We start from the raw sequence: 23,878 nt of genomic DNA, 5'->3' as shown, positions 1-23,878 counted from the left end.
CAGACCCCTCTGCCTCTGCTTAGCAGTTGTACGTTTACCCACTAAGATGGACATGGAATATGGAGCCCAGGTAGTTTTCTGGGCGTCCAAGGGGGTTTAAGCCCCGATCTTTCCAGTGAGCCTATCTTACGGATACGGAAAGTAGTTGAAAAGCTGCCCCTCACTAGTTAAAAGTTACAACCATTGCTCCTTTAGTCGGTACCTACTTGAAAGTCTGTTCCAAGGTGAATTACGTGACCTCAAGCTCTTCATGTTTGAGGACATAATCCCGGAATTTATGAAAGCCATTAGCAGAGAGGTTTCATTGCATTGTTTTGTTACCATTATAATTTGATTTGATTTGTTCCCTCTCACTTATATTCTTTTTTATGGGGCTTGGAAAAGGTAGCATTCCTATTTTATGCCATAACTGCTGTACGGTCGAGGTGTTAAATTATCATTTGTATCGATGGGATTTTTATTTCATTGTATAAATCCGAAGGGTTTTATGACTCTGCCAGTGAGTGGCTAATTAATATATTGCGACTCGAGCATATGGGGTAGTTTCCTGGACAGGGTGACTAATGTGGGAAATCCAAAACTGCGATTAATATGTCATAGTGCCTTGCTAAAGAAATAGCAAAGGTTGAGTGGTGAAGGACATCCACTCGTAAAATTTTTGTTGCCAAAACCAAATGTCAGCCCAAAGCAATCACCCAAAGTGGCGAAAAACGCCGACCCCGTCTGAACACGGGAAAAGGCGAGGAAGACAAGAGTGTACAATATGAGTGAAAAACAACAATTTGAGGCAATAGCTTGTCGTTCTGTTAAAGTAGTCTGCTAAAATGCACCTGAAAACGTCTTGATTATACTACAACTACACCTTTTCTATTCCTTTTTCTTCTCTCTCGTATCGCCAGATTTAAGTTATATTTCTCCTACCATAATGGCGGAACCATGATTTCATGTGACACATGAATCTGTCCGCAAAAGGCTAGTGATGAGAAAGTATTGCAACCGGTCCAAATTTTCAAAATTGCGAAATGGTTAGAAATATCCGTTTTGGGGTCCCCTGTAAAAAAGAGTGATTTTTTTTAGCTTGCGTTCATACTTTTATGTTTGTCTGTTTGTTCCCTTTTGTTCGATTGGATGTGTGGGTCAAATCTTGGAACTAACTTTTGAGCGACTCTTAATGCTCGGCTGATGTACTTGTATTTTGTACACTTGTTTATGTACGTATATAGCGTCTGAATTTGCATCATAAATCAGAATGTCTGATGTCTGTGTTAACACAGGAAATAAATATGCAGAGAAATGAAATAGAAGAAGAGAGATTACCCTAATCTTTTTAAAAAGAAGAAGAAGAAGAAGACGACGAAAAAAAAAGTCGGAAAAGCCAAGAATGCAACGAGAGAGAGAGAGAGGGGGAGAGAGAGAGAGAGATTTCTAATTGAATTTGTAAACTTTCCAAATAAAACTGTGAGATGAAGAGAGAGGGGAGGAGAGAAGGAGAGAGAGAGAGAGAGAGAGAGAGAGAGAGAGAGAGATTTCTAATTGAATTTGTAAACTTTCCAAATAAAACTGTGAGATGATACTCGACCCTCTCTCTCTCGCTCTCTCTTTCCCTCTAAATTCTCTCTCTCTCGGCTCTCGGAAATGCTGTTTTTAACTCAGATGGAATCCAATTTGCACGGGGACATGGAATTTTCATCCCAGAATGTCTAGACAGGAGAAAGAGAGAGAGAAAGAGCGCTAGAGAGAGAGAGAGAGATATTTCAAAACCTAGTTGGATTTCTTTACTGTAGGTACACTACATAGGTACCTATACATGTCTCATTATTATATCATTGTCATTATTTGAAAAGAATTTTAATTCATTATGTTAAGCATGGACGTTTGTTACGAATGACGTTCCCCTATTCATACACCTTGCTAAATTTCAATGTCTTGACCTGGACTCGATTGGTTAGTCCAGTTTCGGACACCAGATTTACCTTTCTTTTCTTGAGAATTTACTACCACCCTACTTACCTACCAAGAAGAAAAAATCGTCAGGGGAATTTTTCAAATTTTTACTTTTTTCTTTTATTTTCTGAAATGTAAATTTTAGGAAGGAAAACTAATTTACAGCTCATGTAAAGCTGTGTGATGTTCACTCCAGATTTACCCTTTTTTTTTCGAAAACTTACTAGGGGAAAAAAAAGTATTTTTTTTTTTCTATTCTTGTCGGAGCATTGCGTCGGTAGTAGGGTAAGAAAATGGAAAATTTGTCTCGAATCTCGTGGGATACCCTTGTACAAACTTCTCAAAAAGGGTAGCTACCCTAGCGTTCCACTTTTCCATGCCGTACCCAGTTTACCCCGCGTTCCCCTATTTATTTTCTTTGTCGAATTTTTCTAAAGGGGTTTCCCGGAAGTCTCCGACTCCTTCAGGAAAAATTGCAAGATGGAAGGCTCCCAACATGAAGAGAAAAATCACAGCCAAAGGGAGAAAGAGACTGAGTCAAACTGTAACATACCTAATAGGTATCTATCTATTACTAAAAAGGAAATGCTGCAACCAAAATCAAAATATAAGGGATCTGTGGCGTGCAAGCAACAGCATCTGGTGTCAGACCTGATCGCCAAAGAGGTTTCTGGACAGATTATTATCTATTATTCTGGCTTTCTCCTATCCTGTCTTCCTTCTCTCTTCGATTTCGGGACGATGAGACCATAGTAGTTACAGTTCCCTCTGTCAAACCTCTTGAAAAAAAAGGTTTATAAGGATTAAAAATTTGCAAAGTAGGAACAGGAAAAAGAATAAAGTAACAGAAAGTAAAATATGGAAGTTTCTCTCGTGAAAATTTGATGTGAGATTAGGAGTAAAGAAGGGCGCTCGACTGTAGAGCAAAGAATAGAGCTAGAGAGAGGAGAGGGGAAATGTAGAGAGTAGAGGGGGAGGTCTAGAGTTGTGGAGGGGATGTGTAGAGCTGTGGAGGGGGAAGTGTAGATTGAAGAGGAAGAGGAAGACTTGCATAAAAATATGAATTTTATATTGGCGTATCCCCTATGGACTCCTGGCATAGCATTGTGTCGCCTGGAAAACTCCAGGATGTCTTTATACGTACGTCTGAGTAATATTTATTAAGCGTCCTCTTTACTTTCTATTACCTGATGATCAAAATTTGTGAGGCTCGATTTTTTTAGGCGGTTTTGAAGGGGGTATTTAAAGTTTGAAGGCGAAGGGTTCTTTGAGTCTCCATTCCCCCACCCCCTTTGAATTTATATTCTTATTTTCTTAAACAAAACGTAAAAAGGAAACGTAGGTGAGAAAAAGGAAACGTAGGTTACCTATAATATGTATACCTACTTAAAGACGACAGAGAGAGCAAGGGAGAAAGAGAGAGAGAGAGAGAGAGAGAGAGAGAGAGAGAGAAAGGAAACGGAAAGAGAAAGACCACTAAAAAATAAACGTGAAAAAGAGAAAAACTAGGTAAAAGTAAGATGAAAAGAGAAATAGAAAAAAAAGTGATTGAGGGAAATAGAGAAGAAGAATAAGAAGAAAAAAATAAAGATAATGGAGACATAGGGAGGGGGAGAGAAAGAGAAAAGAGAAAAGAGAGAGGGAGGGAGGAAAAAAGGTTTTCTCTTTTAATGATTTTTCTCAATTACCTTTTATAGACATGGGGGCTAAAAAAAAAAAGAGAAATTAAGCCGCAGACTTTCGACGTCTGCTCTAGTAATCCCTCCCCTCTCCTTTCTATCTTCCTCCTCCCTCCCCCTCCCTCATCCTCATCCTCCTCCCTCCTTTCTTTCTTTCCTCTTTTTTCCCCTCTAAATCCCTAACTTTCCCTCTTCTCTCTCCCTCCTCCTCTATTCCCCTCCCTCATCTTCCTCCCTCCCTTCTTCTCCATATCCCTCTCTATCTCTGCCTCTCCCTCCTTCTTACACTCCTCTTTCTCTTTTCTACTTCCTCCCCTTATTCCCCTTCAAATCTCCCTCCCTCCCCTCTTCTCCATAATATCTTTCTCATTTCCTTCTCTTTCCACTCCTTTCTCCACAAGATCTTCGCTTTTTCTATTATCTCTCTCCCTCCCCCCATTGCTTCTGATCTCTCTCTCTCTCTCTCTCTAACTACCTTTGCTTTTTCCCTCTACCTCTTTCTCCTTTATTATTTGCTCTTTCATCTTTCCCTCTCTTTCCCAGTTTCTCCCACTCTTCTTTCTTATTTTTAACTCTTTCGTTCGCATCCTTTTTTTTTACTCTCTCTCTCTCTCTCTCTCTCTCTCTCTCCTAATTTTTTATACCCCCTTTACCTTCCTCTATCATTTTCTCTATCCCTCTCCTTCTTCCTTTGACCTATCTCTTGTAACAATTCTTCTTTCTCCTCCTCCTCCTCCTCCTCCTCCTTCTACTCTCCCACTCATTTACTGTCCATCAAGTTCTGTTTTGTGTGTAGGGTGTAGGTAGCGTGTAGGTATACTTTATTCATACCCAGTAGGTATCCTACTCTTTAGGTACCATGGCCTTTCACATAATAATTTAATTTAATAAAGAGAAGGAGAAGGAGAGAGGGAGGGAGGTAGAGAAAAAGAGGAGGATGGCGTGAGTGAGAGAGAGAGAGAGGAAGGCATAGGAGGGAGAAATATTTAATGTAAAATTAATACCTTTTATGTAGAGGAGACATTTTGCTTTTTTTTGCCTCTCTCTTCCCTTCTCTCTCTCTCTCTCTCTCTCTCTCCCTATTTGTTGTGTCTTTCCCTCTCTATTTTCGCAAACTCTGCATTGCGGAGACAAGGTAGACACTATTTCGCTCTCTCTCCCTCTCCCTCTTCTATATTTTGTCTCATAATTTTAAATCCCCATGCCTCTCTCTCTCTCCTTCCTGTTTCTGTCTCTTTTCTATCCTTATATTTTACGAGATTGAGAGCGAGAGAGAAAATAAAATTCAAGTTGCGACGGAGAAATATAGACATTTTGCTTTTTTTTATCAGCCTACAAAAAAAAAAAAAAATCATTCTTTTCTATTAGGCCTCTTTAAGAGAAAAAAATTCTTATAATCTGCCTCTCTCTCTCTCTCTCTCTCTCTCTCTCTCTAACTACCTTTGCTTTTTCCCTCTATCTCTTTCTCCTTTATTATTTGCTCTTTCATCTTTCCCTCTCTTTCCCAGTTTCTCCCACTCCTTTTTCTTATTTTTAACTCTTTCCTTCGCATCTCCTTTTTTTTACTCTCTCTCTCTCTCCCTCTCCTCTTTTTTATACTCTCTCTCTATCACTCTCTCTCTGTCTTCTATGTTTTTATACTCCCTTTACCTTCCTCTATCATTTTCTCTATCCCTCTCCTTCTTCCTTTGACCTATCTCTTGTAACAATTCCACTTTCTCCTTATTCTCCTCCTCCTCCTCCTTCCACTCTCCTTTCTCTCTCCCACTCATTTACTGTCCATCAAGTTCTGTTTTGTGTGTAGGTATAGGTACTTTATTCATACCCAGCAGGTATCCTACTCTTTAGGTACCGTGGCCTTTCACATAATAATTTAATTTAATAAAGAGAAGGAGGAGAGAGGGGGAAGGTAGAGAAAAAGAGGAGGATGGCGTGAGTGAGAGAGAGAGAGAGAAAGAAAGAGAGAGATTGAGTGAGAGAGAGAGAGAGAATTTATGTATGTATATGCAATCAATTGTACATTGTACACGCTATGTGACAATGGGTATGTATTAGAGGACCTATATCTACCTCTCGCGGATCGCGGACCACCTGAAACCTTCTCGCGGACCACTAGTGGTCCACGGACCATAGGTTAAGAATGGCTGATCTAGGTAAATTTCATGATTTTGGCCTCGAACCAGGAACTTCCAGATTCAAAGTCCTCCGGACTACAGGACTGCTGATGTTAGTTAATGGTTACTTACCCATTTGTTTACCTGTGGGAGATTGGCAAAAATAAATTTAATCAAGCGCATTTTTCTTCTTCTTCTTCTTCTTCTTCTTCTTCTTTTTCTCCTCCTCCTTCTTCTTCTTCTCCTCCTTCCTCTTCTCCTTCTTCTTCTCCTCCTTCTTCTTCTTCTTGTCCTTCTTCTTCTTCTTCTCCTTCCTCTTTTTCTTTTTGTTTCTGAGCCATTCCGTATACCTATGTTATGAAATGCCATCTTTTGAAAAGATTCAAGTATGAGAAATCCCCGTTGAAATTTTAACCTAGTGTGCTTCATAGAAATGATACATACAATAGTGAGGTACCTAGTTATGTAAGTACATAGGTAAGTAAATATGTAGGTAGGTACAGCAGAACCTCGATTATTTCAACTAATTGGGACCGAGGGAGGTTGCAATGATCACTTTCTATGATCTTTTCCTCTAAATGTAATACCTAATTATGTAAATTGTTCCAAAAAGCAACAGAAAGTCGTGTGATGTTCATACCACATTTTCCTTTTCTCACACGTTCCTAGTATTCTAACACATCAGCTCTCTCTCTCTCAACACATCAGAATAAGGTGAAATATAGGTACCTAATAAGGGAGAGAGAGAGAGAGAGAGAGAAAGAGAGAAGCGAAATGAAATGAGGAAAAAATTGAATTCAATTATTCCTTACTGAGAGTATTAAATTACATCTCTCTCTCTCTCTCTCTCTCTCTCTCTCTCCCATATAAGAGGTATATTTCTCTCTTTCTCCTAAGGCAATGTTACAGTATTTTTTTTCTCTCTCACTCTTAATCTTCCCTCCTTGTCTGTTTTGTTCGTGATGAATGTCATTTGTGATAAAGAACAGAAGGGGATAAGATCAAAACCGGAACGTGTATCCATTGTATCATATAAAGGTAATAAGTTTTGTAGTTACCTATTTCATAACTTTATAACCTACAAGGATGTCTAATATAAACATATTATTTAATAATAACTAGGTAATTGGTCTTAACTGTTTACTGAGTCTCGTCTATATTCTGCCATTTTTGAAACCCCCGGTATCTCCTTCACATTGATCAGTGCAAACTGGCATGATATTCCATATCAATCGAATAATTTATGAAAGCCATTAGCAGAGAGCACCCCAAACTGGGTGGGGCTCAGCAGGAATTCTTGGAATCGGAATCCGGCCCTGGTTAACATAGAGGTGATTAGGTCACGTGACCGAGATCCTTCAAATCCTTTGACGTTCTCCAGTAGGAGGCGGAAGTTTTGTTACGTGCATATTACCTGAAGTGAATAAACAACTTGGAAAACCCCTGTAATAATGATGAATAATGTATACTGGAGTGCGAAAAATTCCGGACAGTTTGCGTTTCCATCCCTTTACTGCCTGGGTGGTGTAGTGGTCAAGACGATCGCCGGGGAAATTAGCAGGGATGGTCTCGATCAGGTAGGACAGGGCGGTGCAGCGTGCGTCCGCGATGTCTTTCTGAAGTCCGGTCCTGGAAAAAGGATAGAGTAGAATTTAATAAAATAGAATGGAATATACCTTATTTATCCTGCCAGAATGAGACTTTACTTTACTCCCGCAGTCTAAACAAGGTCTTACAAATTTGTTAAACGTTGCGACTGTCTTAAAGCCTAGATCGCAGGTTCAGTTCCCGCCCAGGGCGGATTTTATCTATTTTGGATGTCCAATATTAATATAATTAGCGGATTTTATCCTAAAACAGATAAGGTTTGTTCTTGGAAAAGCTGGCTGTCTCCTACCCTGTCCTTCTCTCTTCGATTTCAAGACGATAAGATCTCTATTGTTACAGTCCAAGAGTTTGGACAAGGTCCAAGAGTTTGGACAAAGTCCAAGAGTTTGGACAAAGGGAACAGTAGCAACGGAGGTCTTATCGTCCCAGTTACTTTCTGCTTTCTGGTGGTCTCGTGTTGACCCAGGATCTGAATTGGAAGCGTAATCAATAGACGCCATCTTGTAATTTGCTCGTTTACATTTTTTTGGCTCGAAAATTTAAATTTTCTTCAAAAACACCTGTGTTCAGACTTCAGTCAATTTTTTGCACTTTTTTTTCCAAAAATTCCAGGCTAGAAAAGCAGCTTTTGCCTGAGGTAATCAATAGACGCCATCTTGTAATTTGCTCGTTTACATTTTTTTGGCTCGAAAATTTAAATTTTCTTCAAAAACACCTGTGTTCAGTCAATTTTTTGCACTTTTTTTTCCAAAAATTCCAGGCTAGAAAAGCAGCTTTTGCCTGAAATGTGGTAAATTCGAAAATGCTGAATAAGCTACTGAACTATTCAATGTCGGAAACCGCTAATCCTGAGCAGATTAAGAAGTTTACGTTTTCCAGTAACTATGCAGTGGGCCGAGGCTTGCCTGATAACTTGGACATTCTAATACCTGAGGTTAGTAGAATTGGATTGTAGGCTTTATACCATAGGTGAGTTACTTCTTACACGATTTGGTTAATTTTTCAGAAGCCACAACAGTGAAAAAGAAGGCTCCTTGTTGTGTTTAACCAACGTAACTATGCAGTGGGCCGAGGCTTGCCTGATAACTTGGACATTCTAATACCTGAGGTTAGTAGAATTGGATTGTAGGCTTTATACCAAAGGTGAGTTACGGTAATTATGCAGAAGTCACGTCCGTGGAAAAGAAAAGCTCCTTTTTGTATTTAACCTAACCCTATAATAGCATTAACTTGGACATTCTAATACCTGAGGTTAGTAGAATTGGATTGTAGGCTTTATACCATAGGTGAGTTACTTCTTACACGATTTGGTTAATTATTCAGAAGCCACAACAGTGAAAAAGAAGGCTCCTTGTTGTGTTTAACCTTACCGGTAATTATGCAGAAGTCACGTCCGTGGAAAAGAAAAGCTTTTTGTATTTAACCTAACCCTATAATAGCATTAATAGCACTAACCACTGCTCTAATTGTGAAAACTCCTTCTTGCGTTTAACCTAACCCTATAATAACACTGGTCACTGCTCATTTGTGTCAGTTCCTTTGGTAGCAATATTCCACGGACATGACTTCTGCACAAGTACCCTCTATTTAATTTACCCATAAGCAGTATAAATAAGCACTATTATTATTATTATTTATCCTGCCAGAATGAGACTTTACTTTACTTCCGCAGTCTAAACAAGGTCTTACATATTTGTTAAACGTTGCGACTGTCTTGTTGCCTAGTTAGCTTGCAGGGTAGCGCGCCTGTCTTGGAAGCGCTAGATCGCAGGTTCAGTTCCCGCCCAGGGCGGATTTTATCTATTTTGGATGTCCAATATGAATATAATTTGCGGATTTTATCCTATTAAAACAGATAAGGTTTGTTCTTGGAAAAGCTGGCTGTCTCCTACCCTGTCTTTCTCTCTTCGATTTCAAGACGATAAGACCTCTATTGTTACAGCTGTCTCCTACCCTGTCTTTCTCTCTTCGATTTCAAGACGATAAGACCTCTATTGTTACAGTCCAAGAGTTTGGACAAAGTCCAAGAATTTGGACAAGGTCCAAGAGTTTGGACAAGGGGAACAGTAGTAACGGAGGTCTTATCGTCCCAGTTACTTTCTGCTTTGTGGTGTTCTCGTGTTGACCCAGGATCTGAATGGGAAGTATTGTGTCTCTTCTCGCCCATCTGAAGAGAGGCATACTACGGGATGGGCATGCTACAACACAGACCACATGCTACGTTGTTGTAATAGTTGTTTCATCGCTACGAAATGAAAACGGCGGAAAAAAAAATTAATAATAATAATAATCATGTCACAAAATTTGGTGCTCTTTCACATAACTCACAAGAGATTTTAGATGGAATACCCATCTGCCATTCAGCTAGCCAGTGTGTAAATTAGCTTTCACTTATTTTGAGAGAACTTTCAAACTTTCCGTCCATTGTACAGATTTTATATTTCCCTGTAGGATTCTTTTTCCTAGAGTTTATTTTATTTGTAATTTTATATTGTATAATTAAATAACCCATTTTTATATTGAAACCTGTACCCTATGAGGTATTGAAAAAACGATTTTTCGCTTTTTTTACTGTTGATTTTAACACCATGACTTCGTCCAGTGGTGTAACACATTTCCAGGATAGGGGGGATGTATAAGTATAGGTAAACTTTAGCTTGAAAACAAAATTTTGCCATGTCCTCAACATCAATAGCCAGGACAAAACTTTCGGACAAGTCTATCGTGAAGAATTTGCCCAAAGATCATTTGTCTCCCCAGTCAACCAATCGAACGTTTCGTAGTGTTACCAATCTGAGTAGTCCGTCTAAATTGAACCAATCAAATGTGAGTATGTTTCAATCAATTTATTGTAACTGTTAATAGTTTAAGCATGTACCTACTTTGTTTTGTAAAATACCTACACATTGAATTCCCTCTATCGAACTTTTTCAAAAGAAATAAAGCCCACCTCACCAATCACTTGTTTTCTATCTGTCTTCCTTTGTGTGACATTTTTTTCCCTTCTTTTAAAGTGAAACAAGGTTCTTGATTTATAATTGGCTATTTATTCTGTACCTATTTATACACAAGACCTTGTTTATACTATGAGAGTAAAAGGAACTTTTCAGTCATTCCGGCAGTATACACAATATATATTCTATTCTAATCTAATCACTTGTTCTCGTTTTCATCCCTCAGGAACACCCGTCGGGGTCCTCAAGGAACAATCTACCCTATGATCTCCTCTGGTCCTTAGGTGCGGACGGTGACGTGGGTATTCTGAATCTATCAGGTATGTTGTATACGAGTATGTCTTAAGGCGTGTCCACACATTCTTAAGGTGTGTCCACACATAGTCGACCGGCCGTCGATCGATGTTGACTGAACCGTCCACACTGCCTCGACAACATAGTTTCACCTCGATGGACGACTGTCGACTATGCTTGGACACACCTTTAAATTAACTCTTTTTTTTAGATGTTTGATAGAGGAAATTGTAACTACTGACGTCCTATATCGTCCCCAAATCAAAGAGAGGAGGACGGGATAGGATGCCACCTTTCTGAAACCGAGCCTGATTTGTTTAGGATAAAGTTACCTCCGTGCGAAAATCGAACCCGCGACATAACGTTTACCAGGCTCAATCCTTATTTATTTTTAACTCAACATGCCTGATTTGTACCCTACTTACCCCTACTAGAAAAAACCCCTGTCATTGAAGAAAGATTTTATGTGTGAATTTTATAAATAAGGACAGCATAAATTTTACAAATAACTTAACTTCTATTTTCCTAGATTCTCAACGTGATGATGTGTGTTTCGTATCGGGGGAAGTGTTAGTACTCATGAACCTATGGACACGACAAATGAAGCTACTCAATGGTCATGTGTATAGGATAGAGTGTATGGGGTGTGATGAGGGCGCCCAGCACATTGTGACGGGGTCCTCGCGAGAGATTAGAATTTTAATACATAACGGCATGTTTGACTTAGGTTGTATAGTAGCATGATAATGATCAATGTTACTGCCAATATTAGATACATGGTGCTAGTTTTGATTTAATATCTGTAGTTTGAACCTCTAGTTTCAAATAGATAGACACATTGTTTCAATCCTGAAATCAGATCAATAAAAAAAATGAATATGAGTGACTAGCTTTGTGAACATGAGTTCCAAACCAACATGATTACTTATAGGAATTTTTTTTTTTTGAAGTTTGATAGAGCTAACTGTAAACACGGACGTCTTATTGTCCCGAAATTGAAGCAAGAAGGAGGGCATAAAAGGAGAAAGCCAGCTGTTCCCAGAACGAACATTATCCGTTTAGGATAAAACCCGCCCCAGGCGGGAATCAAACCCACAGCCTAGCGCTTACAAGGCAGACGCGCTACCAACCAAGCTAACTAGGCTGGCTCTTTTCTTTTTTAGCCCCTTTATTCCGTAGATCTCTTTCGTTTGTAGTTCTTTTGTTTTGCGGTTTGTAGGGATTTGATTTTGATAATCAATCCCATTCATTTCTGACCGTAATCCTCATTTTCAGGTGTTCCTATCCTAGTCCTTTCACCAGAACACTCCCAATCTCCTCTCACGCATGCTGCCATCAGTTCATCCTTCCACTATGTACTCGCTCTAAACTCCACTCAACTTTACGTTTGGAACATTGGCCTACTCAAGCAAAATATTCAGGTAGTCAGTTCCTTGCCTTGTAAGCTCTACTAAACGCTAAGTCGCAGGTACGATTCCCGCCCGGGGCGAAAGGTTTATCCTAACAGGTTAGATTTGTTCTCGGAACGGCTGGCTTTCTCCTATCCTGTCCTTCTCTCTTTGATCCATACACAAAAAGTCCACTCCGAGGCATAGGTGTAGGGACAAACAGCCCTAAAGGATGGGTTGAGATTCTCCGAATCTGTTTTCGATTTTGGGACGATAAGACCTCAATAGTTACAGTTCCCTCTATTAAAAAGTAATATTTGACCGAAAAATAGTGAGGTCTATGTTTTAACTGGAAATTTTTTATTTGGTTGGTCTGAATATTGGTTTGTTCCGCTATAATTCGCAATCGCCTGGTGCGATTTTGGTAAAATTTGGTTTGAAGAAAAAAAAAAATCTTTCCCTATATTTTTCTTTGTCAACTTGGCAGCCTGCTGGTGAACAGGAAAGTCCAGCATTTCTCTCTTCTCTCTCCCCAGGCTAACTTCGTCTACACTCTGCCCGAACCCATAGAAGAGGAAGTAGTCGAATTCCTCGTGGATCCGGAAAACGAGAGCAACCTTTGTGCTGTTATATCGGTGAACAAGCTGCTCCTGTTTGGTTTGGAACAGAGGAAGCATATTGAGAGACAAGAGTTGAGAGTTTTCACACCGAATGCAAGTGAGAGAAATTCTGGAGAGTTTACGTGCGGTGCCTATCTGACAGGTACATCCAAACCAAATGCAAAACTGTCGAGTTCAAACTTTGACCTTCATTTCGTTCGTTCAAAAACGTACACGAAACCATCGATCTTCGCAGGAAAAATACTATGATTGGAGCTATGGTCAGTGCTCCGTTGAGGACGCATTGGCATAGTTTGTTTATTTTCTCTTGGGTTGGGACTAATCCTAATGCTCCGTTGAGGCCACTTTTATTCATTAGCATGATTTGTTTATTTTCTCTTGGGTCGGGACTAGGTTAGGGTCGATGACCAAGGCTTCGTTGTGTACTCCTACTTTGTGATTCGAATGAGCTTAACCCATTCCCATCCTTTGGGGTAGTTGCTCCCACCCACACCTAAGCCTCAGAGTGGGCTCTTACTTAGGTATTGATATGTGCAATAGAGGATATCAAGGCATTTGCAGCAATGCCAGCTTAAGTAGTCTTCTGCAGATTATGACGATGGGTCAGCTCCCTGGTTAGGGGGTCACTGCGCTCGCCTTGCACGCGGGAGACCCGGGTTCGATTCCCGGCGGGGTCAAGAAATTTGTATCATGCAAATGACTGATTCCGTGACTGACTGTTGCGGGGCCACTCAGCCTCGTGAGGAAAATGAGTAGCTATGACATATAAATGCGCATAGCGACCGGTGCCAACATGGTAGGTAAACATTGGACGTTAGGATCATTGTGATATTGGGAAAATCCTACAATGCTGCAGTGAGCACCAAAGTTGTGACATATTTTTTTAAAAAAGAGATTTGACAGAGGGAACTGTAACTGCTATGGTCTTATCGTCCCGAAATCGAAGAGAGAAGGAGGGCAGGATAGGAGAAAGCCAGCCGTTCCGAGAACGAACATTATCCCAGCAGGATAAAATCCGCCCCGGGCGGGAATCGAACCCGCGGCCTAGCGCTTACAAGGCAGACGCACTACCAACTAAGCTAACTAGGCTGGCTAGTTGTGACATAATAACACAAAGAAACTGCATTTACATTACATTACATTTAGGTATTGATATAATTTTGTTAAATAAAGTTCCTCAGGTTCCTCAAGTGGTTCTTTCTGTTCTTCAGGCACCACCAAACTCCTAGTTGGTACTTAATACGGATCCAGTACCTGTGAATGCAATAATGATGAAAATAAAAATGCCATCCTCAAAGTAAAAAATCTAAATCTATCTAAATTATGATTTATTTGTGGTAAAGCTGAGAGCTTCTTCACAATTTTGTGGATATCACAGCATTACTAAGAGCCTCCGTTACTATTTCCGACAAGTCTATAATTTTTCTTTTTACTCTGGTAATGCGGTACTCGATTAAAGTAGCTACTCGATTGTCCTCACGAGGCTGAGTGCACCCCAAACTCCAAGCACACAGCCGAAAAAACTCCGACCCCTCCGGGAATCGAACCCGGAACCTCCGGAGTGCAAGCCTAGTGTTATATCCACTTGGCCACGGAGTTTTCTTACCGAAAAATAAAGTCTATCTTACCTTCAGCATAGTGGGTGTACGCCTTGGTAAAACAATTCGTACTGCTCGCCTTTCTATTCACAATATCAAATACATGGAATCTCCTCAGTAGATCCTTATCAGATACAAGATATCTACAGTACTGAATGCGAGCGCAGTGACCACTACGCCATGCGAGCTGACGCCAATAAAGCGGAGTATGTAAATGAAATCACTCTTTTGTTGCCAGTAATATTGCCATCGCGCTGGCAATATTACTTAAATCAATTTTTTTGTAAATCGTGGGAATCGAACCCGGGACCTTAAACGTTATGTTTAACAATGGATGCTTGCAAACAAAGGATGTCTAAAATAGATAAATTCATTAATAGTCTATCTTACCTTCAGCATAGTGGGTGTACGCCTTGGTAAAACAATTCGTACTGCTCGCCTTTCCATTCACAATATCGAATACATGGAATCTCCTCAGTAGATCCTTATCAGATACAAGATATCTACGATACAGATCACCACTAGGATGAGTAGAATCTAGAATACCGTGTAGTGTCATGCGAGAGAGCAGCGGATTACAAGTGTTGGCTTTGAGCTTGGGAAGTTCTGTCATCTGTAATATAGAAGATATTTCCATTTCTTTAGAGGTTTGATAGAGGGAACCGTAACTGCTAAGGTCTTATCGTCACGAAATCGAAGAGAGAAGGAAGACAGGATAGGAGAAAGCCAGCCGTTCCGAGAAAGAACATTATCCGTTCAGGATAAAATCCGCCCCGGGCGGGAATTGAACCCGCGGACTAGCGCTCACAAGGCAAACGCGCTACCAACCAAGCTAACTAGGCTGGCAGAAGAAATTTTTAAAGTAGACAATAATTGACAGTCTCCTTAGGTTGGAAGGTGCCTACTTTGTAAACGCTAGGTAGTGGGTTCGATTCCCACCCGGGACAAGCTTTACCCTAAACATATTTATAAGGTTCTTTCTCGGCTGGCTTTCTCCTATAATGTCCTTTCTTCAATTTCGGGACAATTAGACCTCCGTTGGTACAGTTACCAGAAAGGGCCATTTTCGGCCCTTTCTAGATTCCATAAAATATATTTTTTTTTCCTAATTAGGCGCTTTTAACCTTCTAGTAGGTCGTTCGCGCCGCAATCTCCAAAGCAGATAAGACCTTCGCGGTTACAGTTCCCTCTATGAAACCTTTTTTTTTAAGTTTGAATACTGATTTTACTAGTATTTCCTAGAAAACTAAACCAATTAACAAACGATTGAATACGTACCAGCTCACTCGAAGTCTCAAAACAAAAACTCGCCTCCGACGAATGCGCCGCAGGCGATCTCTTGGCAATCAAATAATACCGCGTCCGGGAATTGGGCACCCCAAACTGGGTGGGGCTCAGCAGGAATTCTTGGAATCGGAATCCGGCCCTGGTTAACATAGAGGTGATTAGGTCACGTGACCGAGATCCTTCAAATCCTTTGACGTTCTCCAGTAGGAGGCACTGGAGGGAGGGGATAGCAGGGATGGTCTCGATCAGGTAGGACAGGGCGGTGCAGCGTGCGTCCGCGATGTCTTTCTGAAGTCCGGTCCTGGAAAAAGGATAGAGTAGAATTTAATAAAATAGAATGGAATATACCTTATTTATCCTGCCAGAATGAGACTTTACTTTACTCCCGCAGTCTAAACAAGGTCTTACAAATTTGTTAAACGTTGCGACTGTCTTAAAGCCTAGATCGCAGGTTCAGTTCCCGCCCAGGGCGGATTTTATCTATTTTGGATGTCCAATATTAATATAATTAGCGGATTTTATCCTAAAACAGATAAGGTTTGTTCTTGGAAAAGCTGGCTGTCTCCTACCCTGTCCTTCTCTCTTCGATTTCAAGACGATAAGATCTCTATTGTTACAGTCCAAGAGTTTGGACAAGGTCCAAGAGTTTGGACAAAGTCCAAGAGTTTGGACAAAGGGAACAGTAGCAACGGAGGTCTTATCGTCCCAGTTACTTTCTGCTTTCTGGTGGTCTCGTGTTGACCCAGGATCTGAATAGCAAGTATTGTGTCTCTTCTCACCCATCTGATGAGAGGCATACTACGGGATGGGCATGCTACAACACAGACCACATGCGTCTAAAATAGTTGTTCGGTAGAAACACTACATCTTTTTTTTTTTAAAAAAAAAAACACCTCGGCCGGGAATCGAACCCACTGTGTTTATTTCACTGGAATGAACTTACCTCGTGAAAGGCTGACAAGGCGGACTCATAAGAATGACATCTGGACTCATGGCATTAATCTCCTCTATGCTGAAAGACTGAATATTGCGGCCCCGCAGATTGGTACGGGGGAAGTTGTGTTTGTATACAGAGTTGGCACTTGTGTTGATATCGATAGCGGTGACTACCTCCAACGAGAACGCGTGGTTGCTTAACCTCTCTGCCTCTGAGGGAGAAAATTTGAAGAATTAGGCCACGGAATAGGTAAAATAAAGTAAATTTGTGCTTAAAAAGTGGAGCAAATTTGAAGAATTAGCCCATTAGAAAAGGTAACATAGTCTAGACAATTACACTCAATACAAAATTCTACATATAACCCTGATTTATAGGAGAGATATTTGTAATTGTAATTCATTTATTTAAAGTGAATACAATACAGGCAATTGACATGCCTTGTTTTTCTATGGACCTGCCTGATTGCGGGATGCGAGATGCGAAAGACACGACAAAATATTACATGCCTTGTTTATCCTGAGATATAACTGAAAAATCCCTTTACCCCCACAGTCTAATCTAAATATAATATCTCTAGTAGCGCGGTCAAACTTTCTTGACTTGGCGGGGCGGAGCGCTACCGCGCTCCTTAATAAGGTCCTATGTATTTTGATTGAATTTTAATACATAACGGCATGTTTGACTTAGGTTGTATAGTAGCATGATAATGATCAATGTTACTGCCAATATTAGATACATGGTGATAGTTTTGATTTAATATCTGTATAAAGATGATACTAGTTTGAACCTCTAGTTTCAAATAGATAGACACATTGTTTCAATCCTGAAATCAGATCAAAAAAATGAATATGAGTGACCAACATGATTGGATGATACTAGTTTGAACCTCTAGTTTCAAATAGATAGACACATTGTTTCAATCCTGAAATCAGATCAAAAAAATGAATATGAGTGACTAGCTTTGTGAACATAAGTTCCAAACCAACATGATTGCTTATAAGAAATTTAACAAGATTAGGTACCTAATGGAAATGGAATTCTAGCTTTTGAATATCTATAGGTATGGTTAAGTGGTTGATTTCACAAAACAAAATTATATTCATCAGTCAGGATTCAAACCTGTGCAGTGCCATATTGGCCATAACACACCTACTACCTATTTTCAGAGGGACAAACAACTTTCTGCTTAAATTTATCAATATTTCCGGCCTATGGTTGATTTCACAAAACAAAATTATATTCATCAGTCAGGATTCAAACCTGTGCAGTGCCATATTGGCCATAACACACCTACTACCTACATGGTTGATTTCACAAAACAAAATTATATTCATCAGTCAGGATTCAAACCTGTGCAGTGCCATATTGGCCATAACACACCTACTACCTAACATACCTATTTTCAGATGGACAAACAACTTTCTGCTTAAATTTATCAATATTTCCGGCCTGGTATTATAGAGTAACTTTTGTTAAATAATTACTCTTTTGAAGTTGACATTATCAGGCAAACACTATTAACTATCAGATTTCACAACAAAGATGTGTGCTTCATTTTCACACTACTCAACAGCAGATTCACACTGATTAGCAAGCAAGGTTAAAGTACATACATACGGTAGCTGATTCTATTTCTTAATTACTATTTTAAAATTCTAATTACCTGTTGGTCTGAAGTTTGAATATAAACAATAATGAGCAAAGTCACTTCTTAATGACCTTCATTAGCTCCTAGGTGTAGTTCATAGCACATTACCTTTGAAAAGTTTCCTCTACAGACCGTTTATGATGAGCACAATAGAAATTCAAACGGATTAATTGTAGCAATAGAAAAGGAAACTTGGGAATGTGGAAAATCAAAAGGACACTCAGTCTAAAGGCCTATCGAATCACTGATCACAAAAAACAGCAAAAAATAAGAAACTGGTGAAAAAACTGGCAAAAATTTCAGTCCATGGAACTTTTTAAAATTTTGAAATTTCGCGGTTTCAAGTTCAACGCTGAAAGCCAAAGATCTTTTCATACGATGCACTCCTTAGTACAAAATCTTTTCGTCAGGTAGCGCTAGTAATCAATAGACGCCATCTTGTAATTTGCTCGTTTACATTTTTTTGGCTCGAAAATTTAAATTTTCTTCAAAAACACCTGTGTTCAGTCAATTTTTTGCACTTTTTTTTCCAAAAATTCCAGGCTAGAAAAGCAGCTTTTGCCTGAGATGTGGTAAATTCGAAAATGCTGAATAAGCTACTGAACTATTCAATGTCGGAAACCGCTAATCCTGAGCAGATTAAGAAGTTTACGTTTTCCAGTAACTATGCAGTGGGCCGAGGCTTGCCTGATAACTTGGACATTCTAATACCTGAGGTTAGTAGAATTGGATTGTAGGCTTTATACCAAAGGTGAGTTACGGTAATTATGCAGAAGTCACGTCCGTGGAAAAGAAAAGCTCCTTTTTGTATTTAACCTAACCCTATAATAGCATTAATAGCACTAACCACTGCTCTAATTGTGAAAACTCCTTCTTGCGTTTAACCTAACCCTATAATAACACTGGTCACTGCTCATTTGTGTCAGTTCCTTTGGTAGCAATATTCCACGGACATGACTTCTGCACAAGTACCCTCTATTTAATTTACCCATAATTTTAGAACACGTCTTTTAAAGAATTTTAACTGGGGATTTAAAGAGTAACCTCATTTTCATATTTCTTATTTCTTTTAGCAACTACAAGCAAGCTACAGTTTCTACACATGGCCAAGTTCTCCGATCCTAGCCTGGTTTCTATGGGAGAATCGTATTGAGCTTCCGAACAAACACATTCTTCACGTCTTTTAAAGAATTTTAACTGGGGATTTAAAGAGTAACCTCATTTTCATATTTCTCATTTCTTTTAGCAACTACAAGCAAGCTACAGTTTCTACACATGGCCAAGTTCTCCAATCCTAGCCTGGTTTCTATGGGAGAATCGTATTGAGCTTCCAAACAAACACATTCTCGAGCTTGGAGCTGGAACTGCCCTCCCCAGTATAGTTGCTGCCAAGTGTGGTGCTCATGTTACCGTCACAGAGAGTTCTCTTCTGCCTAAGAGTATTCAGCATATCAAACACTCGTGTCAACTTAACGGGCTAGGCAACAACCGTGTGCGGGTGCTAGGTATCACATGGGGGTTGTTCCTCAGTAATCTATTCAAGCTGGGATCAATAGATCTCATCATAGCTTCTGATTGTTTCTACGACCCAAATGTGTTTGAGGATATTATTGTTACCGTTAGCTTCTTGTTGGATCGTAATGTGAATGCCAAATTCTTGACAGTGTATCAGGAGCGTAGTTCTGACTGGTCAATTGAATATTTGCTCAACAAATGGAACTTGAAATGTGAAAACGTAGATCTGAGTAGTTTGGGACTTCAGAGTGGAATTAATGTACAGGACTTGATGCAAGACCATACACTGCATCTGCTGAAAATTACAAGGAAGTGAGTGTATGAGTGAAAGAGAAAGTGTGCAATAGATATAAGCCTTGAATTTTTTGATTTCCCCCATGATGAAAAAGGAAGAAGAAAAAAAAATTAATAATAATAATAATCATGTCACAAAATTTGGTGCTACAGGACTTGATGCAAGACCATACACTGCATCTGCTGAAAATTACAAGGAAGTGAGTGTATGAGTGAAAGAGAAAGTGTGCAATAGATTAATGCAACAGATATAAGCCTTGAATTTTTTGATTTCCCCCATGATGAAAAAGGAAGAAGAAAAAAAAATTAATAATAATAATCATGTCACAAAATTTGGTGCTCTTAAGGCTGGTTTACAAAAAAGAGGGACTTGATGCAAGACCATACACTGCATCTGCTGAAAATTACAAGGAAGTGAGTGTATGAGTGAAAGAGAAAGTGTGCAATAGATATATAAGCCTTGAATTTTTTGATTTCCCCCATGATGAAAAAGGAAGAAGAAAAAAAAATGTAATAATAATAATCATGTCACAAAATTTGGTGCTCTTAAGGCTGGTTTACAAAAAAAGAGCTTTCACAAAACTCACAAGAGATTTTAGATGGAATACCCATCTGCCATTCAGCTAGCCAGTGTGTAAATTAGCTTTCACTTATTTTGAGAGAACTTTCAAACTTTCCGTCCATTGTACAGATTTTATATTTCCCTGTAGGATTCTTTTTCCTAGAGTTTATTTTATTTGTAATTTTATATTGTATAATTAAATAACCCATTTTTATATTGAAACCTGTACCCTATGAGGTATTGAAAAAACGATTTTTCGCTTTTTTTACTGTTGATTTTAACACCATGACTTCGTCCAGTGGTGTAACACATTTCCAGGATAGGGGGGATGTATAAGTAGGTATAGGTAAACTTTAGCTTGAAAACAAAATTTTGCCATGTCCTCAACATCAATAGCGAAGTAGGTATAGGTAAACTTTAGCTTGAAAACAAAATTTTGCCATGTCCTCAACATCAATAGCCAGGACAAAACTTTCGGACAAGTCTATCGTGAAGAATTTGCCCAAAGATCATTTGTCTCCCCAGTCAACCAATCGAACGTTTCGTAGTGTTACCAATCTGAGTAGTCCGTCTAAATTGAACCAATCAAATGTGAGTATGTTTCAATCAATTTATTGTAACTGTTAGTAGTTCAAGCATGTACCTACTTTGTTTTGTAAAATACCTACACATTGAATTCCCTCTATCGAGCTTATTCAAAAGAAATAAAGCCCATCTCACCAATCACTTGTTTTCTATCTGTCTTCCTTTGTGTGACATTTTTTTTCCTTCTTTTAAAGTGAAACAAGGTTCTTGATTTATAATTTGCTATTTATTCTGTACCTATTTATACATAAGACCTTGTTTATACTATGAGAGTAAAAGGAACTTTTCAGTCAATCCGGCAGTATACACAATATATATTCTATTCTAAAATCTAATCACTTGTTCTCGTTTTCATCCCTCAGGAACACCCGTCGGGATCCTCAAGGAACAATCTACCCTATGATCTCCTCTGGTCTTTAGGTGCGGACGGTGACGTGGGTATTCTGAATCTATCAGGTATGTTGTACGAGTACCTATGTCTTAAGGCGTGTCCACACATTCTTAAGTGTGTCCACACATTCTCAAGGTGTGTCCACACATTCTTAAGGTGTGTCCACAGTCCACACATTCTTAAGGCGTGTCCACACATTCTTAAGGTGTGTCCACACATAGTCGACCGGCCGTCGATCGATTATGTTGACTGAATCGTCCACACTGCCTCGACAACATAGTTTCACCTCGATGGACGACTGTCGACTATGCTTGGACACACCTTTAAATTAACACTTTTTTTTAGATGTTTGATAGAGGAAATTGTAACTACTGACGTCCTATATCGTCCCCAAATCAAAGAGAGAAGGAGGACGGGATAGGAAGCCAGCCTTTCTAAGACCGAGCCTGATTTGTTTAGGATAAAGTTAACTCCGTGCGAAAATCGAACCCGCGACATAACGTTTACTAGGCTCAATCCTTATTTATTTTTAACCCAACATGCCTAATTTGTACCCTACTTACCCCTACTAGAAAAAACCCCCTCTATCGAACTTTTTCAAAAGAAATAAAGCCCACCTCACCAATCACTTGTTTTCTATCTGTCTTCCTTTGTGTGACATTTTTTTCCTTCTTTTAAATTGAAACAAGGTTCTTGATTTATAATTTGCTTTTTATTCTGTACCTATTTATACATAAGACCTTGTTTATACTATGAGAGTAAAAGGAACTTTTCAGTCATTCCGGCAGTATACACAATATATATTCTATTCTAATCTAATCACTTGTTCTCGTTTTCATCCCTCAGGAACACCCGTCGGGGTCCTCAAGGAACAATCTACCCTATGATCTCCTCTGGTCCTTAGGTGCGGAACCACTGTACTAGGATAGAGCGGGTGGGTTCCAGAATGAGAGTTAAGGTATAGGTAGTATAGGTACATAGATAGACAAGTATAATCACAGTATTGTCGAATTTTATAGTCCGTTCTAGAAATGAATTAATGACGTAGAATAATGACGACAGAAACATCTTTCAGAAATATCAGGAAGAGCATGAGGAGAAGGTGCAATCTCTGCATTGAACACGAGGGGCGACAGTAGGAACCGGAGTTGAACCATCGTGTAGTGCGAGCTGCAAAGACATCCAAAGGAGTTGCCGATCAAGACAAGAAGGAGACAAATCAAGACCTGCTTCGACCCAAGGAAGAGAACAAGCAAGACGTTCAAGACCGATTCAGAGACAAACCGAAAGCGTCAAGAGACAGAATGAAGACCGGTAAAGAATGTAAAGATGTATCAGTTGATTCTGTAGGTTTTCAAGTGGGTGATCTTGTATGGCTGTATAACCCTAAACGACGTAAAGGTCATAGTCCAAAATTGCAACAAAATTGGGAAGGTCCTTATAATGTAATAACTAGAATTAATGATGTAGTTTATAGAATTCGGAAAGGATCTAAAGGCAAGTTTAAGGTTGTACATCTTGATAGGTTAGCTCCTTATTTAGAACCCAATTTATTCTAAGGTGACATTGTTTTATTTACTTTTGTTAGTTACTTACTTTTGTACTTTTGTTTGTTGCTTAATTGTTCGTTCGAGGACGAACAATTTTCTTAGGAGGGGATAATGTTACAGAACGCGTCTAGAGAGTATTTAGCTATGTATGTATAATGTAAGAACTATAAACGTGAAGCCTCGAGAAGTAAAATCAAAAATGATACTGGTAGCGCAACCTGGTAGAATTCAAACAGAACTAGTTACAATTGTGAATCTTGAAATCAGGGCTCTCCAACTTCCTTGTTTATGCGTACCAGATGCTATGTAGAAAGGTACTTCTCGGCCCGCGGGTTGATAACCCCTGTACTAGGATAGAGCGGGTGAGTTCCAGAATGAGAGTTAAGGTATAGGTAGTATAGGTACATAAATAGACAGGTATAATCACAGTATTGTCGAATTTTATAGTCCGTTCTAGAAATGAATTAATGACGTAGGATAATGACGTAGGATTGTCTGGAATTTAGGAGAAATTCTCTAGCACATTCCAGGTGCTTCCTCACTCCCTCGGGGAGCTATAAATTGAGAGTAGGTACCCACCTGTCAGTTAGTCTTGTGTTGGATTTGTGCGAGCGATAAACCCGTGATAGTAAGCGATAAGTCAGTCTTGCAGAAAACGGCCGAAATTTCGCACTTTTGTCAGTTTTTTGCTTATAACTCCTAAACCGTGCGTTCCATGCAATGTTTACCGAAAGCGATAAGTTAGTCTTGTGTTGGATTTGTGCGAGCGATAAACCCGTGATAGTAAGCGATAAGTCAGTCTTGTTTAAGCGATCTAGTAAGCGATATAGTAAGCGATTAGTACAGTGATAGTCAGTGAGTTTTCCAGTGCGATATCCAAGTGTTTAGTACCTACCGCGATAAGTGACAT

The 23,878-nt window shown here is 39.4% G+C and overlaps 2 protein-coding genes and 1 long non-coding RNA gene across 4 annotated transcripts; 1 reads left to right on the top strand and 2 right to left on the bottom strand.

Annotated features, from left to right (window-relative positions):
- Window positions 1–14,572: 14,572 nt before the first annotated feature.
- Window positions 14,573–16,656, bottom strand: LOC103507728 (tRNA (cytosine-5-)-methyltransferase-like; the record flags this gene model as incomplete). The annotated part of the gene is made up of 3 exons (XM_026822517.1): window positions 14,573–14,812; window positions 15,478–15,787; window positions 16,430–16,656. Coding segments are annotated over 3 exons (777 nt in total), but the record flags the coding sequence as incomplete, so codon positions are not given.
- A 436-nt stretch (window positions 16,657–17,092) lies between these two features.
- On the bottom strand, window positions 17,093–18,381 carry LOC113466824. Of its 2 annotated transcripts, none has more exons than XR_003391106.1 (2): window positions 18,087–18,381; window positions 17,093–17,246 (listed from the first exon to the last, which is right to left on the bottom strand). It is a non-coding gene; the product is annotated as an uncharacterized LOC113466824 (long non-coding RNA). The 2 variants fall into 2 exon arrangements; XR_003391107.1 differs by lacking the exon at window positions 17,093–17,246 and adding an exon at window positions 17,308–17,345.
- Window positions 18,382–18,579: 198 nt separating this feature from the next.
- LOC103507727 (methyltransferase-like protein 23) lies at window positions 18,580–19,916 on the top strand. Its single transcript, XM_026822525.1, has 2 exons — window positions 18,580–18,787; window positions 19,318–19,916. The coding sequence occupies exons 1-2, from the start codon at window positions 18,656–18,658 to the stop codon at window positions 19,900–19,902; spliced, it is 717 nt and encodes a 238-aa protein (XP_026678326.1). The 5' UTR covers window positions 18,580–18,655; the 3' UTR covers window positions 19,903–19,916.
- Window positions 19,917–23,878: the final 3,962 nt, after the last annotated feature.

Source organism: Diaphorina citri, unplaced genomic scaffold (genome assembly GCF_000475195.1).
Source record: "Diaphorina citri unplaced genomic scaffold, Diaci psyllid genome assembly version 1.1 scaffold338, whole genome shotgun sequence".
In the NCBI taxonomy this organism is placed as follows: Eukaryota; Metazoa; Arthropoda; class Insecta; order Hemiptera; family Psyllidae; genus Diaphorina; species Diaphorina citri.
Note: the sequence above shows the minus strand (reverse complement) of the source record. Positions and strands in the feature narration are given on the sequence as shown.

Coding starts and splice junctions, on each gene's coding strand:
- LOC103507727 (XM_026822525.1), top strand. CDS start 18,656: ATGCTGAATAAGCTACTGAACTATTCAATGTCGGAAACCGCTAATCCT. Junction 18,788..19,317: donor TGGACATTCTAATACCTGAG/GTTAGTAGAATT, acceptor CATTTCTTTTAG/CAACTACAAGCAAGCTACAG.